This window comes from Notolepis coatsorum, assembly GCF_963971535.1.
Source record: "Notolepis coatsorum genome assembly, chromosome: 7".
Classification (NCBI taxonomy): Eukaryota; Metazoa; Chordata; class Actinopteri; order Aulopiformes; family Paralepididae; genus Notolepis; species Notolepis coatsorum.
In genome coordinates, this window is record NC_140171.1 from 37,788,178 (window position 1) to 37,813,115 (window position 24,938).

Consider the following 24,938-nt stretch of genomic DNA (forward strand, 5'->3'; position numbering starts at 1 on the left):
GAAATCTTTGAGTTTATTGAGTAGATATTTAGACTAGGTCTTCAAAATGAATGGAAGTAGGGCGGCCGGGTAGCGCAGCGGACTAAGCGTCTGTCTACCACCACAGAGACAGTGGGATCGAATCCAGCTGCGGTACCTCCGGCTTGGTCGGCCGTCCATACTGACACAATTGGCAGTGTCAGCGGGTGGGAAAGCCGGTGGGGTGGGTCCTGGTCGTTGTAAACAGCGACTCCTACAGTTCGGTCGGGGCGCCTGCACAGCGAGGGAAGGATCTGGGGGAGGTAGTTTGACCCTTCCACACGTTACACTCCCCCAGTGAGAGTCTGCACTGCCAGGTGAAAAGAAGCGGTGGGCTGGCTGCACATGTGTCGGAGGAAGCATGATAGTCTCCGCCCTCCCAGACCGACGGTAGGGGGTAGAGTGCGCAACGACCAGGAAGGGGATTGGGAATTGGCATAACGACTAACATTGGGATGGGAGAAAAACAGAAAAAGGAGGGGGGGGAAGATACCGGTAATACAAAGAAAATTAATGGAAGTAAATGAGGAGCATTTACCTGGGAGGAATAGTGGTGTTGACAGCAGTGGTCGCTGTTAGATGCACTTCCATAGAGGTAAGACGGCTGCAACTTGTGAAATGAAGTGAAATATCTCTTTAAGGGTTGCCAGCAACATCACCAGAAGTGCACTCTTGGCGGACCAACATTCACTCAGCATAACCTGGAGGCATTTTTCAGTATAGTATTGTTTATATCTGGACCCAAGTTACATTATAAGAAAATAATTAAAAGAAAGTAAGAAACAAAAGAAAACTGATTCAGTTGGATGCTGGAGCAAGATCACCAGTTAGTCCTCCAATTTCCACATTTCAAATAACGCCATCTGTAAGGTCAGGGGTGCGTTAGAGTGTAGAACACATGTTTGTCATGCATGTTGGTGTACGTCTGTGAGAAGCACATGAAGCCATGTGACTGTATCCATAAATACTGATCTCAGCCAATAATAAACACTGATCTCAGCCAATAATAAACACTGATCTCAGCCAATAATAAATACCGATCTCAGCCAATAATAAATACAGATCTCAGCCAATAATAAATACCGATCTCAGCCAATAATAAATACTTATATACTCATGCACACCACACACACACAAACTTTGCTATCAAGTATCGGGAGGTTCTTGCCGAGCTCTCTCCCATTGTGCGTGTCATTTTAACCTTTTTCTCCTTCACCTCTGCACTAAGTGTGGAAATCTGAGAGGCCATCTCTACTTTGAACTTTAAGCAGCTGAGAATGTCTGCTGTGTGCGTGTTCATTATCATGCAAGCGCATGTGTACGTACGGTACAGTGAGTCTATGTGAGACTTGTGTTTAATGTCACGTCACCTCTCATATTCAACAACACATTCACTGCCCACACACAAACACTCACACAAACACTCACACATTCCTACCTTGGAGCTGTCTTGGCACTGGAAGACGTAACAGGCACAGTGTTGTGTGTCTCTGACCAGGCAGCCAACGCTGCTGGGCTCCCGGCTGTTTTTATTTTTTATTTTTATTTAGCCTTTATTTAACCAGGTTTGTCCCAATTGAGATCCAGGATCTCTTTTACAAGGGAGACCTGGCCAAGAATAGCGGCAACACAAAGTTTCAACATACACACATAGACATTACAGATAAAAGTAACGTTACAAAATGGTCAGATAAAACATTTGCACACAGAAAACATGGTTACAATAGGCTTCACCATAGCCTTAAATACATTCAGTGTTACCAAGCTCGGACTGGAGATTGTTCCATGCAGTAGGTGCGGGAAAAACTAAAAGCTTTCTTTCCCATTTCTGTTCAGACATTGGGAACAGCAAAGTGCATAAAATCCTTTCGAACGGGGATTGTAATTTCCACCATTCACACACAAACACTCACACAGACAGACACACTCACACATTCCTACCTTGGAGCTGTCTTGGCACTGGAAGACGTAACAGGCACAGTGTCGCGTGTCTCTGACCAGGCAGCCAAAGCTGCTGGGCTCCCGGCTGTTGTGGATCAGCTTGGTCACTCGGTGTGGGAGACACTCAAACAGCACCGTGTGTGACAGCGGGTCCCAGGCGGCCCCCTCAGGGACCCCGTCTGCCCAGACACCCACGCACTGCACCCACGATGCCGACACGCACAGAAACACCGTCTGATTCTGTTTGGATGGGTCCGACTGTCCCCCCCGGCTGCCTGTGCCCGTGTGACCACCACCACCAGCGCGTCTTCCGACGCCCGATTCCCTCTCCCCTGGCCGGGGTCTCCCGATCTCAGCCACCACCCAGGGCAGCATCGCCATGGTGGTCAGGTAGTGGACTGGCAGAGAACCCACCAAGGTGAGCCTGTATCGCACCTCCTCCTCCTCCTCCTCCTCCTCCTCCACCACCACTGGTGCTCCTCCAGTTCTGGGATGAGACCTCCTTCTGGCAGTGGGCAGTTTGTTGAAGGTGGGAGCGGACAGTGTGGTGGAGAGAGACGGACATGAGCGGCGGTTTGAGGCGAGTTTAGGGAGAGACATCTTCTCAGCTGTGCCTGGGCTGGGGGCTTCATCTCCTCTGGGCTTCACGTCAAAGTAGAGTCCCTCCATTGCTCCATCCAGGGCTGGCGGAGATGGATGAGGTAACAGAACACACACCTGCTGGGATAATCACACCATTTCACGTTCATCGTTGAAGGGGGAAACTCCCAACAGTATGACACACCAGATAAAGGGACATTTGAGCCAGTAAAATATCTGTTTAGTTTGGCAAAGATCTAGAGAAATCAACTTAGTGAAGCCACTTTGGCAGACTTCCACTTATTAGTTTGACAAAGATCTAGAGAAATCAACTTAGTGAAGCCACTTTGGCAGACTTCCACTTATTAGTTTGACAAAGATCTAGAGAAATCAACTTAGTGAAGCCACTTTGGCAGACTTCCACTTATTATCCAATCTATTGGTGTTCTTGGAAGAGCGGTCCACTTTGACTATAATCACTTTTTCACTAAGACTTTAAAAGCCAAACTGATCACAGATCAGCATATCCTAAACATTAGCTCCATGGTAGCTTACTCAAGCTACAGTAGCCATGTTCCCGGTGGCTAGGGTCAGCACAGCTCTCAGACACTCATACTGCAATGCATGATGCTGTGTCAAGGCAGCCACAGTGCTGCCAAGCATGGCCCACTAGCAGACAGTGGGTCAGTTAGAGGTCACTCAGTACAACAAGGAACACACCTAGCTTTCAACACACTCTGGTGTTTCCCCACAAGCAACATCCAGCTCGTCTGTTGACCTACGCTCTACAGGACTGGCCAAGTCTCAAGGGGACAGACATGCTCTGCATTTTTGCCATCGCACACATGCTTCACCGTGTGTGTAGCTCTCATTTCCAGGTCGGTGGTGACGCTGAGTGAGATCAGGTGCAACAGACCTGCATTGCCTACTCCACTCCACAATCAACAAACACAGTTCACCTTGTGATGACAGTGACACACATACCGGTGGTGTGCCAACAGTGGGTAACCTAATCACCCATGCTATCTTACAACTAGTGGGTCAAATCAACAGTATGAAGAAAAACAATGGCCAGATTGTTTGAAGGACATACTGCAATTGACGTTCATAGGACGTTCATAGGCTACAATAACCTTATATATACATACATGTGACAAATAAAACAAAACGTGGAAGCAACACACCTACTACAATACTACAATAGAAGGCACACGGTGGAAAGAAAAAAAAAGAGATAAAGACTTTCAATCTCCTACCTCTTATTTTACGTTATAATGCGAACATGTCTTCACGTAAATTCAGACAAGAGTGAATGATGATGTGATGAACCATGTTCCCGATTTGTAAACTTCCTGGTACATGAATGCAAGTTTCAAGAAGCAACGCTAAAGCGAATTACTATACATAAACTGGTGCATTGATGATATACTGTGCGGAAGAGTGCAGCCCCACACGACCCACCTCACACTTCTCATTTATTCAATGGACCAAATGGCCAATCAGCACAATTTTACGCACGAACCAAGTCATTTTACGCACAGCATTTGTAACACGACAGTAAAGGCAAGTGCGATACATTTGTATACAGAACGTAATACATGTCATCAATGTGACAAAATACCGTTCTTGGGTGTTCTCATCTGTATAATAACGAGCATGTTCCTGTCCCCCCAACCCACCAGCGATATTGAACCACCTCACCTTGCCGCAGATGCAGTACTTCTGATCGCACTCTTCTCTCTGTGCCGAATGCGGCGTTGAAGGCTGAACACCACGGGGAGGTGTAGTAGTCGGTCTGTGTGTTCTTCTCTGTCCGTGCGGTAGCTCAGCCTAAAGTAAACACCGGAACAGTGTGCATTGGTATACAGCCCTGCAAATAGCTAATAATAGAATACAGTGGCGACCGCTAGCAGCCACCCCCGGTCTCTCTCCACCCGCACGGGGCATGGAGAGTGCATGGTGCCAGCATGTCGGATGGATGGAGAAGTGATGAATGAATGAATGAATGAATGAATGAATGAATGAATGAATGAAAACTTTATTTAACAGATTGCAGAATGGGTACAATACAGTATGGCTCAATACAATTGTTAAGGGGATGCAGACCTGAGAAAGACGTTTGTCTTGTTTCCATCAGGGTCCCCCATGATCTCTCACTCTCTCTCACTGTCTACACGCACACACACACCAGAAGCAATTCATTGTTAGAAACCGTTCTTTATCGAGGCAAAACTCTTGCACAAAAGTACAGCACAGCATGTTGAAAGGGGTAACTACTAACAACAAAGGTGAGGTAACCCACTGACTTTCTAAACGAAACTAGACTATTAATGTCGACAGTGAGACCATCTCACTTATGTTTAACGTTGTGGTGTGGGGGAGTCCCTTTGGATAGCATTGGCACAGACGTTTTGTTGCATTTTTTCTTTATTTTAAATCAATAAAGTATAGTTGGTGTGACCCGTTTTTGACCAGTTGAGGGCGGTATGGACTCTTGTAATCACAAACATTGCAATGGTGGCCTCTTTGAAATGGAATGGCATTAAAACGTATACAAGTGTAAGCTATTTAACACAATGTGTTCTATGTTATTATTGATGCTGACGTGATTAGGGATATATTATATGATGAATTGAAAATGGGGGACCCTGATGTAAACAAGACGAAAGTCTTTCTCTGGTCTGCATCCCCTTAACAATTGTATGTATTGAGCTGTACTGTAGTCTGTACTGTACCCATTCTGCATCTGTTAATAACGTTTTCAATCACTCAATCAGGTGGAGTTGCGCGCCCTCTTGGGGTTTGTTTTGGGGAAGAGTTGGGTGATCAGCTCCCGTGATTTTATAGTGTAATAAAATCACGGGAGACTTGATAGCTGATCATCAACATAACAGGTTTTCCTTTATTCCCCTCCTTCTTTCCACTCCAATAACATAACGGACCTGTGACAGGCGCGCGCCCCAACTCTTCCCCAAAACAAACCCCAAGAGGGCGCGCAACTCCACCTAATCACGTCAGCATCAATAATAACATAGAACTAGAACACATTAAATAGCCTACACAAGTCAACCTATTTTCTCATGAATTAATACATTCATTATACTCTACTTATATAACTAATTTATAATTTAGTTAAAATAAACTATATTCAGGGCGGTCAGGTGGCGTAGCGGAGATTGCGCTCGTCACCAACGCAGGAGATGCTGGGTTCGAGTCCAGCTCTCGGCGTTGCCACCAGCTTGGCTGGCCGTTCACACTAATACAATTGGCAGTATTAGGGGGTGGGGAAGCTGGCGGGTGGGAATCTGGCGTTGTGGACAGCGACGCCTACAGGTCAGGTCTCGGCGCTTGCTAAGCAGGGCAGGACTTGGTGGAGATAGCGTGCCCTCCCACGCGTTACACTTCACCAATGAGAGTCCTTGCTGCCAAGTGAAAAGACGTCACTGGCTGTCGGCGCACGTCTCGGAGGAAGTAAGTAAGTAAGTAAGTAAGTAAGTAAGTAAGTAAGTAAGTAAGTAAGTAATTTATTTATATAGCACGTTTAAAAGCACAAGAGCCAACCAAAGTGCTGTACAATCAAAGCTTAAAATCAATGTCCTAAAGCATTTTCTCGTGAATTAATACATTCATTATACTCTACTTATAACTAATTTATAATTTAGTTAAAATAAACTATATTCAGGGCGGTCAGGTGGCGTAGCGGAGATTGCGCTCGTCACCAACGCAGGAGATGCTGGGTTCGAGTCCAGCTCTCGGCGTTGCCACCAGCTTGGCTGGCCGTTCACACTAATACAATTGGCAGTATTAGGGGGTGGGGAAGCTGGCGGGTGGGAATCTGGCGTTGTGGAAGCATGCGATCGACTCGGGGCGCCCTTGTACCGACTCGTAGGAGAACATGCATACAGCGGCAGGTAGGGGAGGGGGGGGGGGGGGGGGGGGAATTGGCACAACGACTAATTGGGACGGGGAGAAAATCAGAGAAAATCAGAAACAGAAAAAATAAAAACTATATTCAAACTATTTGCAGTCTTTAAAAGGAGATCATTACAATCTCACATGGTCCTTGAAAGTACAATTTCACAGTCATCATTTACAATCTTCAGTGACGCTGGCTATAGCTAGTTTAAGATATCAATATAACGGAATGGATTACAAGTCCATATATTATGCTACAGTATATACTGTATTTATCCACCCCAATACTCAAAAGATGACTGCAATACAATTAGTATTTTACATTCTCATTTTAGATCTCCAGCATTTCACAGTGGTAGTCAGAAAATCAGAAAATCCATTAAGGTACAAAAAAGGTAAAGTAACTATTACAGTATTTTGTGATAGGTGAAATAAGTATACAGGCTAAGTACAGTAACTATTACAGTATTTTGTGATAGGTGGAATAAGTATACAGGCTAAGTAACTATTACAGTATTTTGTGATAGGTGGAATAAGTATACAGGCTAAGTAACTGTTCTAGTATTTTGTGATAGGTGGAATAGGTATACAGGCACTGAAACATTGCGCCCTAAAACAGGGATGGACAATAGAGGTAGAGGTGACCACAAACCATACTGCTGGCCAATCATTATGAAGACCGATTCATCGAACAATAACAGGATCCAGGTGTTTCACCGACGCTGCAAGTCTTGTAGGGCTGGGCATCAGCACCGATTCCCCAATTCAACTGACCTATCTCAAATCCACCCTCTTTGCTTGATCCTCTAATCCCAACGCAGGTTTCGGGGGGGGGGGGGGGCCTGCCATCGTTGTCATAAGATGTAATTTAGTCAACTGAGTTTCCGTAGTAGTTGAGCAGAAACTCTAGACATGATCTGCAGGACAAGAGGCGTGCTAGAAATAACGTTTAACCAAGATCTTCACACATCCACTGAAAACAGGCATGGAATTCAAAGATGGATCTTGGGATTTTAAGAATCGATTTGATTGAACGATTCACTAGATAATTATTTTCCCCAGCCCTAAAGTCTTGCATGTCTGAACAGTGAAGAAAAAAAAGTAAGTTACAAAACCAAATGTCAAACCTTTATTATGTCAACAATCCTCCCATCTACATTAAGACTGCGTGTGAAGTGCTGGTCAGAGACAGTCACTGCTGGTTGTGTGTGTGCGTGCATGTGTGTTTGTGTGAACTGCTGGTCAGATACAGTCACTAGTGGTTGTGTGTGCGTGTGTGTGTGTGTGTGTGTGTGTGTGTGTGTGTGTGTGTGTGTGCATGTGTGTGCATGTGTGTGCGTGCATGTGTGTTTGTGTGTCACACTGGCTTGGGCTGCAGTTTGTTCTTCTTTGGTTGGAAGAAGTTCTCTACTATGGCATCAACCAGGTCATCCAGCTCTTTCTGTAGCTGCTGGACATCACTGATAGGAGAGAGGGGGAGAGAGAGCATTTTTAAAGACACCAAAATGCCTGCGCAAAACATATCCAAAAACATGACTAATATTTGTAGTAATTTTTTTTTAACAAAACCAATACAGTGATATAAAATACCAAATAACACGTGAGAGCCCTGGAACTCTATGCAAGTTAGCTCTCTATTGGTACATCAAAAAGTATACATACATACATTTAGTCCCCTCGTGAAAATCAGCAGAGAGAGACTTGACACATTTTTGACAGTTATTGAGAGTAAAATTTGTTTGAATATGGCCACCAATTGTATTAATTACAGCACCATAAAATAATGTAGATGAAAGAATAGCAATACCGTGTCTTATAGGAACTGCTACTTTTATCATTTCATTGAGCTGTAATTAACACAACACAAGGATTCAATGTCCCAGATGATGTCCTGTCCTATATTCTATTCTATTGTATTTTTATTCTAATTTAGTTTATATATTCCGTTTTATTCTATTCTACTTACATTTTTAAAACAATTAATTTACTCCTACTTGCTTTGTAAGTGTTGCTATTGTTTGTTAATGTTGATGCACCAAATGACCAAGACAAATTCCTTGTATGTGCAAGCTAGCTTACTTGGCAATAAAGACCTTTCTAATATCTGATACTGATGACATCACTGGTGGCCATATTCAAACTCATTTACACTTAAAGTACTGTTTTAAGTAGTGTATGAAGAATATTAGACATTTTCTCAATCTAATCAGGCAACATACATATCGCCCATAGAAAGCCAGACTTAGTTCATGTCATTATGGTATACCCAATTAAGAACCTTTTTGTAGGGAAAAACTAGAGATTAACGGGAGAAATTACTAAACAGGAGCACAGTGGGGGAAAAGGGTTAAAAAACAGGAGTGTTGGCAGGTATGGTATAGAAGCCCTTGTACACACACTGACAGCCCGTTGCCTTAGTAACAGAGAAACTGAGACTATATTTTAATGAGACGACATCACCAGGAATTGATTCCAGGATGAAAGACGAGATACCACCACGGTAAGTCAAATGGATGGTACTGACGACCATTTCCACCGGGAGGCCATTTTGTTTACATTCCAACGTACGCCTGTCCGACCCCAGGGAGAGCTAGCTTGTGTCGTGTCCTGCGGGTCTGACGCGTCAGGCTAACAGCTGGATACTGGACTGGTCTCTAAAACAGGTGACCGACCTGTTGCCGGGAGCGGCGCAGAGCTCGGTGTAGTACTTGATCTTCGGTTCGGTGCCACTGGTCCTCAAGGTGGCCACGCCCCCGTTGGAGAAGGAGAACGTGATCATCTGACTGGAGCTGGAGGTGGGGAGAACCTGGGGAGGAGGGGGACGCAGGGAGAGAGAGAGAGAGAGAGAGAGAGAGAGAGAGGTGAAGAAATATAAGGTTTGGAGGAACAGTTGAAGGCCACGAGATTAAATTCCACACACAGGACAAGATGTACAATTATTGTTAATTGATCATTTTTGTTATATTTATTTTGACCCCAGATGATTATTTATTTCAGTCTTGAAACTTGAATCTGAGGACAGTTACTTAAACCTGCACTATTGAACTTTTTTGGGCAGATCAAGAGAAATCCCTCCCAACAGCGATGCATAAAACACAGTGAAAAACCCTGTTTGAGCTCTTCTGGTTGAGGCACAACCAGCGCCACCAAATCCACAAAAGGCAACAGTCTCATCTTGAGAGGATGAATTGTGAACGACACATTTAAAAATGTTGCCCAAAGTTACCTTGCTTTTTTGTTTCTCTCCATTTTCGCCATGTTTAAAACAAGGTGCAGTTACCTCTAACGGCCACAATGTGCCGATCGTCCTTAGTGCAGCTTTCAAATAATTTTGAGATTGACTACCAAGGTAATCCAGAAGAGATCCTGGACTGTTCGCAGACTTATGCTCTGTGTGAAATATTACTTGAAAACTGTCTGGAGATGGAGGTGCTGTGTGTTTCTGACTTTGCCTATAATCAGGGATACATTGACCATATTTACACGGTAAATGTCCAAACCCCAACCCCACCAATGTACAGTTTCCTCCCCCTCAAATGTATATATTCTCTTTTTGAAACTCTGTCTGTAAATAAACAGTACTGTATATTTGTATATCTTGTATGTCATAAATGTCTGGATGTAACAGTACTATATATCTGTATGTCATAAATGTTATGAATTGAAAATGGGAGACCCTGATGTAAACAAGACGAAAGTCTTTCTCTGGTCTGCATCCCCTTAACAATTGTGTGTATTGAGCCGTACTGTATTGTACCCATTCTGCAATCTGTTAATAAAATATTCAATCAATCAATCAATGGCCATTTTGCTCTCATGTCATGCTCAGGATGGGATTCCTTTCCACCCTAAAAGCAAAATGGCCTCCGTGTGAATATGATCAATTTCAGACTAAAGACTAGTTGATTGAAGACAGCCCTGACCCCAATTTAAAAAAGGCAGATTTTGGAGTCAGTGGTTATGGTTTGTGTGTGTGCGTGTATGTGTGTGTCCGTGTCCGTGTGTGTGTCCGTGTCCTTACAGCCTTGTTGTTGGACTGGTTGCTGTCATAGCCGGTGGTCAGGTCTCGTACAGCAGTGACTGTGAAACCACCACACTGTTCGGGGTAGGAGCCCTTCTTGTCGTCGAAGTTACGCAGGCGCTCGAACAGGCCTCGGATCACCTCCTGGTCACGGCAGATGAAGTAGGAGTTCTTGGTGATGTGATAGCCATACCTGGTGATGAGGAGAGAAGGAAGAGGAAGACTCGTATGAAAGTGACTCATAGGAAAGCGATTGCTGGCATGAAATCGAAAAGTCATTATAGAAAATAATTCATCTTATTTTGTTTCCAAATTTTTTTAAGCATCTGCATTTTTGGAATATAATGGGATTAGCATTGAGGCATCTTATTTGTCTTTCGCCCCAAAATGTATATCAAGTATTTTGGATATATTTTATGCATTAAAAAGGAACATACCAACATTATGGGGAATTCTCTTACAGTCTTCTCCAGAGTGAGACAAAAAGATAGATACCAGTTATTTCTCTGTGTGTTCAGTAGAAAGCTATCCAGCTAGATGTTAGCCACAGAAGAAGAACGCTGTGCATGTTGCGTTACAGCAGGCTCCCTGTGGCCACAGAAGAAGAACGCTGCGCATGTTGCATTACAGCAGGCTCCCTGTGGCCACCGAAGAAGAACGCTGTGCATGTTGCGTTACAGCAGGCTCCCTGTGGCCACAGAAGAAGAACGCTGTGCATGTTGCGTTACAGCAGGCTCCCTGTGGCCACCGAAGAAGAACGCTGTGCATGTTGCGTTACAGCAGGCTCCCTGTGGCCACCGAAGAAGAACGCTGTGCATGTTGCGTTACAGCAGGCTCCCTGTGGCCACCGAAGAAGAACGCTGTGCATGTTGCGTTACAGCAGGCTCCCTGTGGCCACCGAAGAAGAACGCTGTGCATGTTGCGTTACAGCAGGCTCCCTGTGGCCACAGAAGAAGAACGCTGCGCATGTTGCGTTACAGCAGGCTCCCTGTGGCCACAGAAGAAGAACGCTGTGCATGTTGCATTACAGCAGGCTCCCTGTGGCCACAGAAGAAGAACGCTGTGCATGTTGCATTACAGCAGGCTCCCTGTGGCCACAGAAGAAGAACGCTGTGCATGTTGCATTACAGCAGGCTCCCTGTGGCCACAGAAGAAGAACGCTGTGCATGTTGCATTACAGCAGGCTCCCTGTGGCCACAGAAGAAGAACGCTGCGCATGTTGCGTTACAGCAGGCTCCCTGTGGCCACAGAAGAAGAACGCTGTGCATGTTGCATTACAGCAGGCTCCCTGTGGCCACAGAAGAAGAACGCTGCGCATGTTGCGTTACAGCAGGCTCCCTGTGACCACAGAAGAAGAACGCTGTGCATGTTGCATTAAAGCAGGCTCCCTGTGACCACAGAAGAAGAACGCTGTGCATGTTGCATTAAAGCAGGCTCCCTGTGACCACAGAAGAACGCTGTGCATGTTGCATTAAAGCAGGCTCCCTGTGACCACAGAAGAAGAACACTGTGCATGTTGCATTACAGCAGGCTCCCTGTGGCCACAGAAGAAGAACGCTGTGCATGTTGCATTACAGCAGGCTCCCTGTGACCACAGAAGAACGCTGTGCATGTTGCATTAAAGCAGGCTCCCTGTGACCACAGAAGAAGAACGCTGTGCATGTTGCATTACAGCAGGCTCCCTGTGACCAGAGAAGAAGAACGCTGTGCATGTTGCGTTACAGCAGGCTCCCTGTGACCAGAGAAGAACGCTGTGCATGTTGCATTACAGCAGGCTCCCTGTGACCATAGAAGAAGAACGCTGTGCATGTTGCATTACAGCAGGCTCCCTGTGAACACAGAAGAACGCTGTGCATGTTGCATTACAGCAGGCTCCCTGTGACCACAGAAGAAGAACACTGTGCATGTTAACATTGTGGACTACTCGTGGGCTTAATGCCAACTGTAAGGGCTTAAACTAACTTGACTTGGCTAAACAAAAACAATAAATCTATAAAGCCCTGAGGAGGCTGAAAACCAGATAGAACATAGTTGACGCGTCTGTGGCTCGTGCTGGATACTCGTCTGGTTGAAATATAGAATGTCCACAAGGTCTGTTGCAATAATACCCCAAATTGGTTTATTTACACCACACAATAATTACCAATATGCACAATTTGCATGTAATATATAAAGTGAACGATACTACCTTGCACAACAAAACATTACTATCCACAAACAAAACAAATTCACCAAACGGCAACGTACGACAATGGCGGTCAAAAACTGTTAGGCTCTGCCGGTAACCAAACACACCTGCTGTCATCATTACCCATTAAGTAGCTAAGTAAGTCACCTACTGGTGAGCAACGGGAACTGATGCCATAAACCTAATTTGGCAGGCATGGCTGTATACAGGCAAAAATCAACATAAATACATAAGTCCAAACAAATACATAAAATATAACATATAGCACCTTACCATGTAAATTGGCTCTTACACCAACATTGTGTGATTTCCAATTCAGACCTCAGATCAATACCAGCTGCACACCTGGGATTGTTTCCTCTCAATGAAGGTGTGTCATGTCATGTGCAGCAAGTTAAGTTCATTTTGTCTGCGTGATACTTGCTCCTGAGAAAAGGAGGAATAAGTCCAGCGCCTCTTATGACCAATTTCCACACAAATGCATCTGCAGGTAGACTCTTTACAATGACAGCCTATGTGTTTTAAAGGGGAGACACATCCATTCAAAAAGCATTTCTGTTGCACCGGCCAACTTCAGAGATAAGGTCTGAGTGCAAACTTGTCCTGTGAGAAACGACACACGTGGTCATGTCCTCAACTCTGAACCAGAGCATATCTTTAAAGTGTGAGGAACGAGACACACATGGTCATGTCCTCAACTCTGAACCAGAGCATATCTTTAAAGTGTGAGGAACGAGACACACGTGGTCATGTCCTCAACTCTGAACCAGAGCCGTTGAGCATTCATTGCAGTTTCCATATTGAACTGATTTAATTAAATTAGTGCTGTCAGGCGATTACATTTTTTTATCTAATTAATTACAGGATTTGTAATTAATTAATCTAATTAATTGCATTTTAATCGCATAACCATTTTATGCCTGATATTCTATATTCTATAATCATATTTGACTGGCAGACCCCAGGTGGTGAGAGCAGGCAACTGCACCTCCTCATCCATCACCCTCAACATAGGGGCCTCCCAGGGCTGTGTTCTGAGTCCCCTCCTCTACTCCCTGTACACACACGACTGTGTGGCTCAGCGGAGTAGCAATACAATCATCAAATTTGCTGACGACACAGTGGTGGTGGGCCTGATCTCTGCCAACGACGAGAGGGCCTACCTGGAAGAGGTCAAGGTCCTGGCGGGATGGTGCCAGGAAAACAGCCTCTCCCTGAACGTCAGCAAAACAAAGGAGATGATTGTGGACTTCAGGAGGTCGGGGGTCAAGGACTACAGCCCCCTCAGCATCGACGGGGCACCGGTTGAGAGAGTCAACAGCTTTAAGTACCTCGGAGCCTACATATCCGAGGACTTGACATGGACCACACACATTGACAGTGTTGTGAAGAAGGCACGACAACGCCTCTACTTCCTCAGGCGCCTAAGGAAGTTCCAAGTCAGTCAGAAGATCCTTAAGAACTTCTACTCATGTACAATAGAGAGCATCTTGACCGGCAACATCACCTCCTGGTTTGGGAATAGCACTGCACAAGACCGAAGCAGACTACAAAGAGTGACACGTTCAGCCGAACGCACAATTGGAGGGGGGCTCCCCACCCTCCAGAACATTTACAACAAGCGTTGCAAGGGCAAGGCTAAGAGAATCATTAAAGACTCCAGTCACCCGAACAACTGCCTCTTTGAACTGCTGCGGTCAGGCAAGCGATACCGGAGTCTCAAGGCGAGCACAGAAAGACTCAGAAGAAGCTTCTATCCCCAGGCCATCAGGCTGCTAAACGAACAATGAATGAACACTACACAACAACAACCACCAAACGCACATAGCACACACATCCACACGCACACACTCACTTTAAACAAACACACTGTAGCACCCACTCCACACACTTTATAGCACACACCCACTTTAAACAAACACACTGTAGCACCCACTCCCCACACTTTATATTTATTGATGAAGGATTGCACTACAACTCATACACCTTACTGTAAATTGTACCTAAATTGTACCTCATCCCATTTCTGCTTTGCACTAGATAGTACTGTACATTAGTACACTGCATAGTATTGTATATTATATGGTAACTCAGAACATTGTACATATGTCTATACCGAACACTGTGACCTCATTTTCTTCTTCTAAATTACATGCTATACTATGTTATTTGATACTATCTTGTCTAGCACAGTCTCTGGAGCGTAACAGTAAGAAGCATTTTGTATGAAAGTATTCTGTACTTCTGTATGACAACTATTAAAGAAACTTGAAACTTGAAACTATTTCAAATTGCATGTGTCCGGATGGCAGAATTCAGTACTGTATCTACAAAACCTTCGGTTTAATCATCTTCCATTTATTAATTTGCTTAGATTTTTCAGGTCTGGTAAATTTTAGCATGGTGTTATTCACAGTCAAAGATTAAAAAAAAATTAATTGGGCGGCAAGGCGCTCGCCACTAACGCAGGAGATGCTGGGTTCGAGCCCAGCTCTCTGCGTTGCTTCCGGCTGGGCTGGTCGTTCATACTAATACAATTGGCAGTATTAGGGGTGGGAAAGCCGGTGGGTGGGGATCGGACGTTGTGGACAGCGACTCCTACAGGTCGGTTGGTGCGCCTGTACAGCAGAATCAGGAAAGTATCGGGGGCAGCGTGAGCCTCCCACGTGCTACTCCTCGCCACTGAGAGATCACGCTGTACAGGTGAAAAGATGCGACAGCTGCCTCCTCGTGTACCGGAGGGGACACGTGATGCAAGGCTTCGTCCACATTGCAGCCAACCAGTGGGAGGCATGGTCTAGCAACGTTCGAGACAGGGGAGGGAAGAATTGGATAATACGAAATTGGGATGGGAGAAAAATAGAAAGATGGGGAGAAAAAGTAGATAAAAAAAATATAATTTTAATTGATATTCTCCTTTGGTTCATTACAATTTACTCAAGCCTAGTAACACACAGTATTTCTGACACTGGGAATACATTCCCTGAGATCCATAGATGTCCCTAGAATCAGATACCAAGAACATGCAAATGGACCATATTAAAAAAAGTCTGTAAAAGTGTATTCTACGTTCTTATGGAATAAATGAAGAAAAAAAATTATAAAAAAAACTTCCATTAAAGCACAACAAGGACTTGTAACAGACACCAAAGAAATAAACGCGACATTCAAAGAATTCTACTCCAACTTGTATAAATCAGAAACAACCTTCGATCAAAACAAAATGGACACATATCTTAATCAAATTAACCTCCCCAAACTTTCAGAGGATGATGCTAAACAGTTAGAAACACCAATCACACTAGAGGAACTCAGGAAGGCCATATCCGAAATGCAAAGTGGTAGGGCTCCTGGAAGAGACGGTATCCCACCAGAAATGTACCTCTCATGCTGGGATATAATTGGACCCCTATTACTTAATATGATTTTATACTCAGTCAAGGAGGGGAACTTTCATAAGAACGACAATATTGCACTCATAACAGTCCTCCTTAAAAAAGACAAAGACCCCACCGAGTGCGGTAGTTATAGACCCTTAAGCCTCCTCGGAACTGATATCAAACTGTTCTCTAAGGTATTAGCCATCAGACTTCAAAAGCATATGACGTCTTTAGTTCATCCGGATCAAACTGGCTTCATAAGAAACCGTTTGATCACTGACAACATAAGACGATTACTATACGTACTAGATGCCAGCAAGGACGACACCAGACCTAAGGCGATGCTGTCCCTGGATGCAATGAAAGCTTTTGATAGGCTGGAATGGTCGTATCCATGGGCAGTATTAGAAAGGATGGGGTTAGGAAAAGGATTCATTGATATGATTAAAGTATTATACAAAGACCCATCGGCCATGATTACAACAGGTATAATCACCTCCGGAATATTTCCGGTATCACGCTCTTCTAGACAGGGTTGCCCTCTTAGTCCCGGACTATTCGATTTATCACTAGAACCTTTAGCACAATATATAAGACAATCCCAACTCATATAACCAATCGTAATCAAGGGCACACAACACAAAATTAGTCTATATGCGGACGACGTAATACTGTTCATGCAAAACCCTAACACCGCAATGCCTCATCTTCTCAAGTTGATTAATGACTTTGGCGACCTATCGGGATTTAAGATAAACTGGCCAAAGTCGGCTTTCCTTCCACTGAACGCCCCTGCAAAAAATACAAGTCCTCCAGAAGAAATACCAATGGTTAAACACTTTAGATGTTTGGGAGTTGAAGTATTCCCTACCATAAGCCAAACGGTGAAACACAATTACATAGAAATCCAAAATAAAATAAAATACGACTTTGACAGGTGGTCAAAACTTAAAAACTCAGTACAGGCACGGGTTTCAATAGTTAAGATGGATGTCTTACCTAGAATCAACTTCATCATAGGGCTGGGCGATATGGAAAAGAAATCATATCGCGATAACGATATGATAATGTTATCATATTTCTCGATATCGATAATTATCGAATTGTTATAAGTATAAAAAAAGAAAGAAAAAAAAATCTTTTTTTTTAACAACAGATGTATGTTTATTTTGCAGCAATTCTTTGTCATTGCCGCCATCTTTAGTGTTACATCCCCTCACACTCCAGTTCTCAGGCTGCAGCTGGTTTAAAAGCGAAAGTAAACCGGCTTCTCTGCTGGCTGTGGCTCCAGGGGAGTTGAACAGTTCTGGCTCTGCTAGTTTATTTTCGATCTTTTGGCGCTTTTTTGGTGGACAAACCACTGCACATGTGCACCGTGACTCGTGACTGGAGTCTAGTTCTGCTAGCACACATAGCCTACTGTGTACAGACGGTTTAAAACTGTATTTTAAATTAGAAAGCAAACAAAATAAATGGACAAGAGAAAAATAAATCTCAATTTGGTCAGTATTGTCATTTGGACAAGCAAAGCCATTACTTTAAGTTGCAGGCAAGAAAGACAAGTCTGTCCACTGTCTCTGGTTTTAAAACTGCCCTGTTGCAGGTCACAAAAAAAATATATATATATATATAAAAACGATTTTTCGATATTCGATATCGATTATTAAAATATATCGCAATATTTATCGTTATCGTTATATCGCCCAGCCCTACTTCATCAGCTCAATGCTTCCGTTACCCCCTCCAGATGGTTACTGGAAAAAACTACACTCTTCCGCATATAAATTTATTTGGAATAACAAACCACCACGTATAAAAAGATCCACCGCACAGAGAAACAAAGCCGACGGAGGGATGGCATTTCCAAATCTTTTCCACTATTTTAAGGCGTACACTTTAAAGGGGAACTATTTTACTATTTCTTTCACCATTTGGGCACTTTTACACAATTCCTGTGAGTCTATGGAACACCTCTGTAATATATATATTTTTTTTATTCATTGTTTTGTATTTCTAATCAAGTCCTCAAAAACAGCATTTTTCTACCTCAAGATCTCGAGCTGTTTTGAGTCTGGGCTGCAGGGCGGCACCTAAACCACTGTGCACCGTCGTGTTCGCCTGAACATTAACATGCAGCAGTGACTATATGACATCACATATAGGCACATTTTCAAACGACTCAGTTCAGTGAGGGTGAATATTGTGAGAGGAGAATTGGAAGAATGCGCCAATATGAGAATTTTGAGACATAGATCATATTAATATAAGTTCACATAGCTAGGAAACAATGCTAAACACTCAAAAAGGCCATTTATAAGATAGTTCCCCTTTAAGACCACTGACAACCTGGTTTGAACCCCAAGCATCAGTATCCTGGAGAAATTTAGAAGTAAATATAGTAGCACCACAGAGACTGCAGGACATAGTATACACCAAAGTATCAATTAAGCAATGCGAACTGAAATTTGGCCCCATAATTACTCATGCGATCCGGATATGGCGTGAAACACACAAATATTCTAACCCACATAAATGGCATTATCATACTCCCTTATTCAATAACAATGCACTCCTGATTGGAAAACAACCTATAAGATTCCCTAGATGGGAAAAGCAAGACATACATACATTAGGAGATGTTTTCAACAAACAGGGTATTTGTAGTTATGATGAAATAGAATTTTTTTTATCTCACCGGTTCCACATATTATTTTTACGCACAATTATTGTTATGTTTGAAGGCTCACAGTGTTCCATTAAGGATACCAATTGCACACCACAGATACCACAAATTTTTCTATGAAAGAGAGACATCGAGAGGTTTTGTATCAGATTTTTATCATCAATTACTAACGGCCTCGTATGAAACGCTCCACCTAGACTCTATTTGGAGGAGGGATATACCAGACCTGGAAAAAGATTTTGATTGGCAAGAAGCCTGGGCAAATGTTCGACTTGCATCAAGGAACCCGGACCATCAACAAATCAATCTTAACTATATTCATAGGACATACTTGACTCCTATAAGTCTGAACAGAATGGGTCTTAAACAAGACTCCAAATGCTCCTTATGTACAAATGGGGACGAGGGGACATTTATGCACATGTACTGGGACTGCCCACCAGTTAAGATATTCTGGAAAGAAGTGACCCAGCAATTATCAAATCTCTTAATACTGAATATACCTGTACACCCCTCTGTATTACTGCTGAATGATGTTTTTGAGTATGCAGTACCTATACAGCTAAAGAGACTGGTTTTATCTGGTATTACAGTGGCTAAAAAACTGATAGCATCACGATGGATTCAACCGGAAAAAATTTGCCGAAAGGTCTGGATTCTTACATATCTCGATGTGATTTATCTAGAAATATCTACAGCAAGAATTTTGGGTCTCAATGAATCCAAATTGACAATGTGGTTAGAAGTGGTGGAGAGAATAAAAGCTAGCATATAATGGTAGTGTCTGGTTAGGAGCGAATGATAATGGATGGATTATCCATTGGGGGGTCCAGGGTGGGGGGTGCGAGCAAGAGCATATGTGTGTAGGGGAATAGATAGCAGGTATTAGGGGCATATCTTGTATAAGACATTTATCTAAACAGTGATTTAATTTTATGTGCACTGTTAAAGGGGAACTCCACTTTTTTTGGAAATTAGCTTACCGTAATTCCTCTAATAGTAACCCCGGCTTGTATTTGTTTCAACTGTAGTGGGTACCAGGCTTGTATTAGGAGGAGGCCTGTATAAGAGGGAGGCCTATATTTCAAATTTTCAAACTGATCATAATGAATAAATCAACATTTTGTGTCAGTTTGAACCCAGTAAAATGTACTGGGTTCATTTATTGAAACCAAGTACTGTATGAAATAGTAAACAGTGCAATTACAGGTGGTCACTGGTCATTTCAACGTTTTCAAAGTGAAATCAAGTAACTAGCTCAGTATGCAGCTCAGTATATTAGTAACCCGGCTTGTATTAGGAGGCCGGCTTATAATTGCTTAGCTCAAGAGCGCACCCGGCCATTAATAGAGACCCGGCTTGTATTTGAGACCCGGTTACTATTAGAGGAATTACGGTATTTAACATCTTCCCTGGAGTTAGACAAGAAGATGCATACCTTTTTTGTCTCTGTGCGTGCATTTTAGCTTTGGGAATAGACGCTCCGTTAGCATAGCTTAGCTTCATCACTGGAAGTGAGGCAGGACAGTAGCCTTACAGTGCCTTACAGTGTATTGCAAGGTCTGACATTGACCAAACTTGATATGCATGACCTTGGTGGGCTCTAGGTCAACTCCTGAAAAGGGGGTCAATGTCAGACTTTGCAATCAAAAGTTAGGGGGCTAATAACCCTTGCCATAATTTCAGTGCGCCCCCTAACTTTTGATTGCAAGGTCTGACATTGACCCCCTTTTCAGGAGTTGACCTAGAGCCCACCAAGGTCATGCATATCAAGTTTGGTCAATGTCAGACCTTGCAATACACTGTAAGGCACTGTAAGGCTACTGTCCTGCCTCACTTCCAGTGATGAAGCTAAGCTATGCTAACGGAGCGTCTATTCCCAAAGCTAAAATGCACGCACAGAGACAAAAAAGGTATGCATCTTCTTGTCTAACTCCAGGGAAGATGTTAAATAAGCTAATTTCCAAAAAAAGTGGAGTTCCCCTTTAACAATGCTTGTATATCTAATCATGTGTTGTCATGTTTGTTTATGTGTTTGTTTAAAAAATAATAAAATAATAAAATACAGAAAAAAGTGTAAATAAATAAAAATAAATAGAGTTAATTTTCATAACGCGATAATTAATTAATCTAATTAACGCAATAAACTGACAGCCCTAAATTAAATGTGAATTAACTCTACAGCATGCATGCGTGCGTGTGTGTGTGTGTGTGTGTGTGTGTGTGTGTGTGTGTGTGTGTGTGTGTGTGTGTGTGTGTGTGTGTGTGTGTGTGTGTGTGTGTGTGTGTGTGTGTGTGTGTGTGTGTGTGTGTGTGTGTGTGTAGTTGGATAAGCAGTACGTATGTCTTACTCTTCATAGACGGCAGTGAGTTGTTGGGACAGGCTGGTGTTTTTGGTTTCCAGGTAGGAAAGCATTTCTCCTGCTATGGCTGCAGCACTCACCCCGTCCTTATCCAGTACAGAGGGGCTGCACATGTAACCTGCAACACACACACACACATGTTATGAGGACATTCAATACACTTACATGTCAGTGTCTTACACCTTACCCTAATCTTAATCATAACACCTACAAGCCTAACCCTAACCTAACATTGATTAACCCTAAGCATAACCTATAATAATAATAATAATAATAATAATAGATTCAATTTGTACCGCGCTCTCCATTCGTGAGAATCTCAGAGTGCTACAGGAGATATAGACAAATGTTAAATGAATAAAACAATTTAAAATGAATAAAAACTATTAAAAACAATTAAAAAGACTAACAACCAGTGAAATGGAAGAACCTAAGAGTAAAATAAAATAAAAATAATAGTAAAATGAATAGAAGTAAAAATAAAAGTAAAAGAAAATTCAGGCAAAAGCCTTGTTAAAAAGAAATGTTTTTAGGCCCCTTTTAAAAACCTCGACGGATTGTGGTGCTCTCAGGTGGATGGGGAGAGCATTCCAAAGTCTGGGTGCGGCAGAGCAGAAGGCGCGATCGCCCATGGAGTGCAGCTTAGTCCTGGGGGCTTTGAGGAGGTAGGCTGTGCCGGAGCGGAGGGAACGTGAGGAGGACTGGGGGGTGAGGAGTTCCTTGAGATAGGCAGGGGCACCACCGTGTACGCACTGGTGAGTGAGGAGGGACACCTTGTACTCAATTCTGTGTTCCACGGGGAGCCAGTGAAGGGATCTGAGGGTGGGGGTGATGTGATCATATTTGCGCACCCTCATCAAGATCCTAGCAGCGACATTCTGGATGGTTTGCAGTTTTTTAATGCTTTTACTAGGGATCCCGATGAGGAGTGCATTGCAATAGTCCAGCCTGGAGGAAACAAAAGCGTGGATGAGTTTCTCGGAATCTGCCAGGGTGAGTGAGGGGCGGAGTTTAGTGATGTTTCGGAGGTGAAAGAAAGAGGTCTTGCAGAGGTGTTTGATGTGTGTATCATATGTGAGGTGGGGGTCCATTTTCACGCCCAAGTTGGTGACAAGGGTGGAAAGGGGAATGTCCTGACCGGAGAAGGAGATGGTGGTGATGGTGGTTGACCGGACCTGGTGTGGGGTACCGATCAGCATGGCTTGTGTTTTGGAACTGTTGACCTGGAGAAACCTGTGGTTCATCCACGCCTTAGTCTCCTCCAGGCAAGCGGTCAGTGTGGGGGGTGATGAAGGTGATGATGGTGTGATCCGGATATATAACTGGGTGTCGTCAGCGTAGCAGTGGAACGACACACCGTGCCGGTCGATGATGCGGCCGAGGGGGAGCATGTACAGGGTGAACAGCAGGGGGCCGAGGACGGATCCCTGGGGGACACCGCAGGCGACAGGGTGGTTGGAGGATGTTGCGCCTCCGAGGGAGACACACTCAGTCCGACCAGCCAAGAGGGACTGGAATAAGCCAAGGGCTAGGTCGCGGAGTCCGACATTGGAGTGGAGACAGTCCAGTAGAATGGAATGATCCACCGTGTCGAAGGCTGCCGATAGGTCGAGAAGGACCAGAATGGATGGGGTTCCAGCATCCGCCGCCATCAGTAGATCGTTGGTTACCCTGACCAGGGCTGTCTCTGTACTGTGCGTGGAGCAGAAACCAGACTGGAACTTCTCGAAGATGTTGTTGTCTCTGAGGTGTGCTTGGAGCTGCTTCGCAACTACCTTCTCCAGCACCTTGTAAAGGAACGGGAGGTTGGAGATGGGCCGGTAGTTGACGAGGGCCTCTGGGTCCAGGGTGGGTTTCTTCAGGAGGGGGGTGATGATGGCAGTTTTGAGGGCAGGCGGAACGTGGCCAGCCTGCAAGCAGAGGTTGATGGTGCTGGTCATGAGGGGACCAATAGTGCGGATGTTGGCTTTCACCAGGGCTGTGGGGAGGGGATCCAGAGCACACGTGGATGACTTCATCTTCCCGATGATGGCCTCGACCTCACGCTGCGTGGTGTCGCTGAAACAGCGGAGGAGCTGGGAGACGTCAGGCTGTAAGACAGCAGGTGGAGCAGGTGAGGAAACCTAAAGTAGCTCTTTTACCTTATGGACTAGCCAATGTCCCCACAACAACAACAGCAACAATATTGTGGCCATGACTTGTGGCAACATTTGGTCCCCACAACAGTAGGAAAACAAGGACACACACACACAGACACACGTCATTCCTCCTGCACATTAGTGTGACATGATGTACACATACTGAGTTAGTAACACGTTTTTCTACAACTCAAGTTCAGAGTATGTTACTCTATTTCATTAGCACTAAAAGTGATCTTTCTCTATTGTATCAGAAACTTCAGAATGTTATCTTTCAAAAGAGACCAGGGCCCTCATTCATCAATGTGTGCGTAGAACATGTTCTATTTCCACACGTAAGCACGGAATGTAGAACCAGTGTACGCACAGGGAAGTCGGGATTCATCACACGTGCGTACGCAGGCTCTATGCTCCTCCGTGTTGATGAATACCACTTTGTTCTACCGTCAATGCTCGTGCATGATTATCCATATATGGTCATGAAAGTGAGGAAACACCCCCCATGGGATGTGAAATAATGGACTGACCCGAGCGGAACTCTGAGAAACTCCACGGAGATTGTTCACTGCTGTCGAACCAAGAAGACACTATCGCGTATTATGGGATAAATAAAAGGCGGACTTGTAAACGGTGATGTCAGATATCAACGGCTCCCTAAGACCATTGCTGCAATTCTGCCTGGACAGCTCAAAATACTAATAAAGACCGTTCGTTGACCACTGTTTGGCGTTGGTTGTGTGTCATTATAACCGTGCTGTAATATGAATGCCTTTATTAGTTGTGTTCGATTGGCTATATGATTTTTAGAGGCATCTATTTTGTTGTCGGCTAATAAAGACCGCGCTGGAATATGACTGCCTTTTCCCGTGTTGTTTGATTAATACCCAGGGATTAAAGTTCTCCTCAATTTTATTCCAAATCGCGATGGATCTCCCGTCAATTTTCTACCTGCTGCATATGATTTCTAGAGGCATACTACAATCTATTTTGATGTCAGTATTGGGTAGCCTATATAAACAATAATACGAGAGCATATACAAGAACAATGAATCTCACTGCATGTATGATGTAGCCTGCCTTTCAATACATGAACTTGAATTCCATCATGTTTGTGTGCGGGACTCACAAGGCTGTTGTCACAATGGGTGGTACAGTAATAACAGTCTACACAATATCACGATCCATGCCATAGCCTATGTTCTATTAGGACATGATCTGTGACGACAAATGTTCTAGAATGTTTGATTAAGATATCATACTCTGACAGCATGCCTATGATCAACAAAAACGCGAACTTGAATCCCATCATATACATAGTCTGTCCACTATCTGGTGTCATTGCAATGCGTTTTCTATTCTTTCTTATACAGTAAAAAGGGGGAAGAACACTATATTCATATGACTTGTATTCTGCTTACAGCTTCGAAATTCCACTTGTTTCGTTTAACGTAAAGCCTTTTAAATATAATCAAAACGTTCCCGTGTTTCTGCGGTCTGCGCAAAATAATAACGAGTTGAGCTTTATGATTTATGATGAATTGAAAATGGGGGACCCTGATGTAAACAAGACGAAAGTCTTTCTCTGGTCTGCATCCCCAATTAACAATTGTATGTACTGAGCTGTACTGTACTGTACCCATTCTGCAATCTGTTAATAAACTTTTCAATCAATCAATCAATCAAGCTACGCGGAGCGCAGTCAGTCAGTAGCC

General features: G+C 43.8%; 2 protein-coding genes across 3 annotated transcripts in view; both read right to left on the reverse strand.

Moving 5' to 3' along the window:
* tbc1d1 (TBC1 (tre-2/USP6, BUB2, cdc16) domain family, member 1) overlaps positions 1 to 2,365 on the reverse strand; it is a 182,643-nt gene extending 180,278 nt beyond the window's left edge. The window contains exon 1 of the mRNA XM_084318722.1: positions 1,960 to 2,365. Coding sequence (XP_084174848.1) covers positions 1,960 to 2,340 — 381 coding nt within the window. The 5' untranslated portion in view covers positions 2,341 to 2,365. The remainder of the gene's footprint in view (positions 1 to 1,959) is intronic.
* Positions 2,366 to 2,442: 77 nt separating this feature from the next.
* The window catches only part of pgm2 (phosphoglucomutase 2), a 46,086-nt gene continuing 23,590 nt past the window's right edge, over positions 2,443 to 24,938 (reverse strand). The window contains exons 10-15 of one of the 2 annotated variants that reach the window (XR_014619907.1): positions 21,077 to 21,206; positions 10,475 to 10,667; positions 9,126 to 9,259; positions 7,581 to 7,913; positions 4,240 to 4,368; positions 2,443 to 2,679 (exon numbers count right to left, since the gene is read on the reverse strand). Coding sequence is in view for 1 of the 2 variants with exons in the window: in XM_084318725.1 (XP_084174851.1) it covers positions 7,811 to 7,913; positions 9,126 to 9,259; positions 10,475 to 10,667; positions 21,077 to 21,206 (560 nt within the window). In the remaining variant the exon portion in view is untranslated. Of the gene's footprint in view, positions 2,680 to 4,239; positions 4,369 to 4,739; positions 7,914 to 9,125; positions 9,260 to 10,474; positions 10,668 to 21,076; positions 21,207 to 24,938 lie in introns of those variants that run through there. The other variant, XM_084318725.1, reaches the window with a different exon arrangement.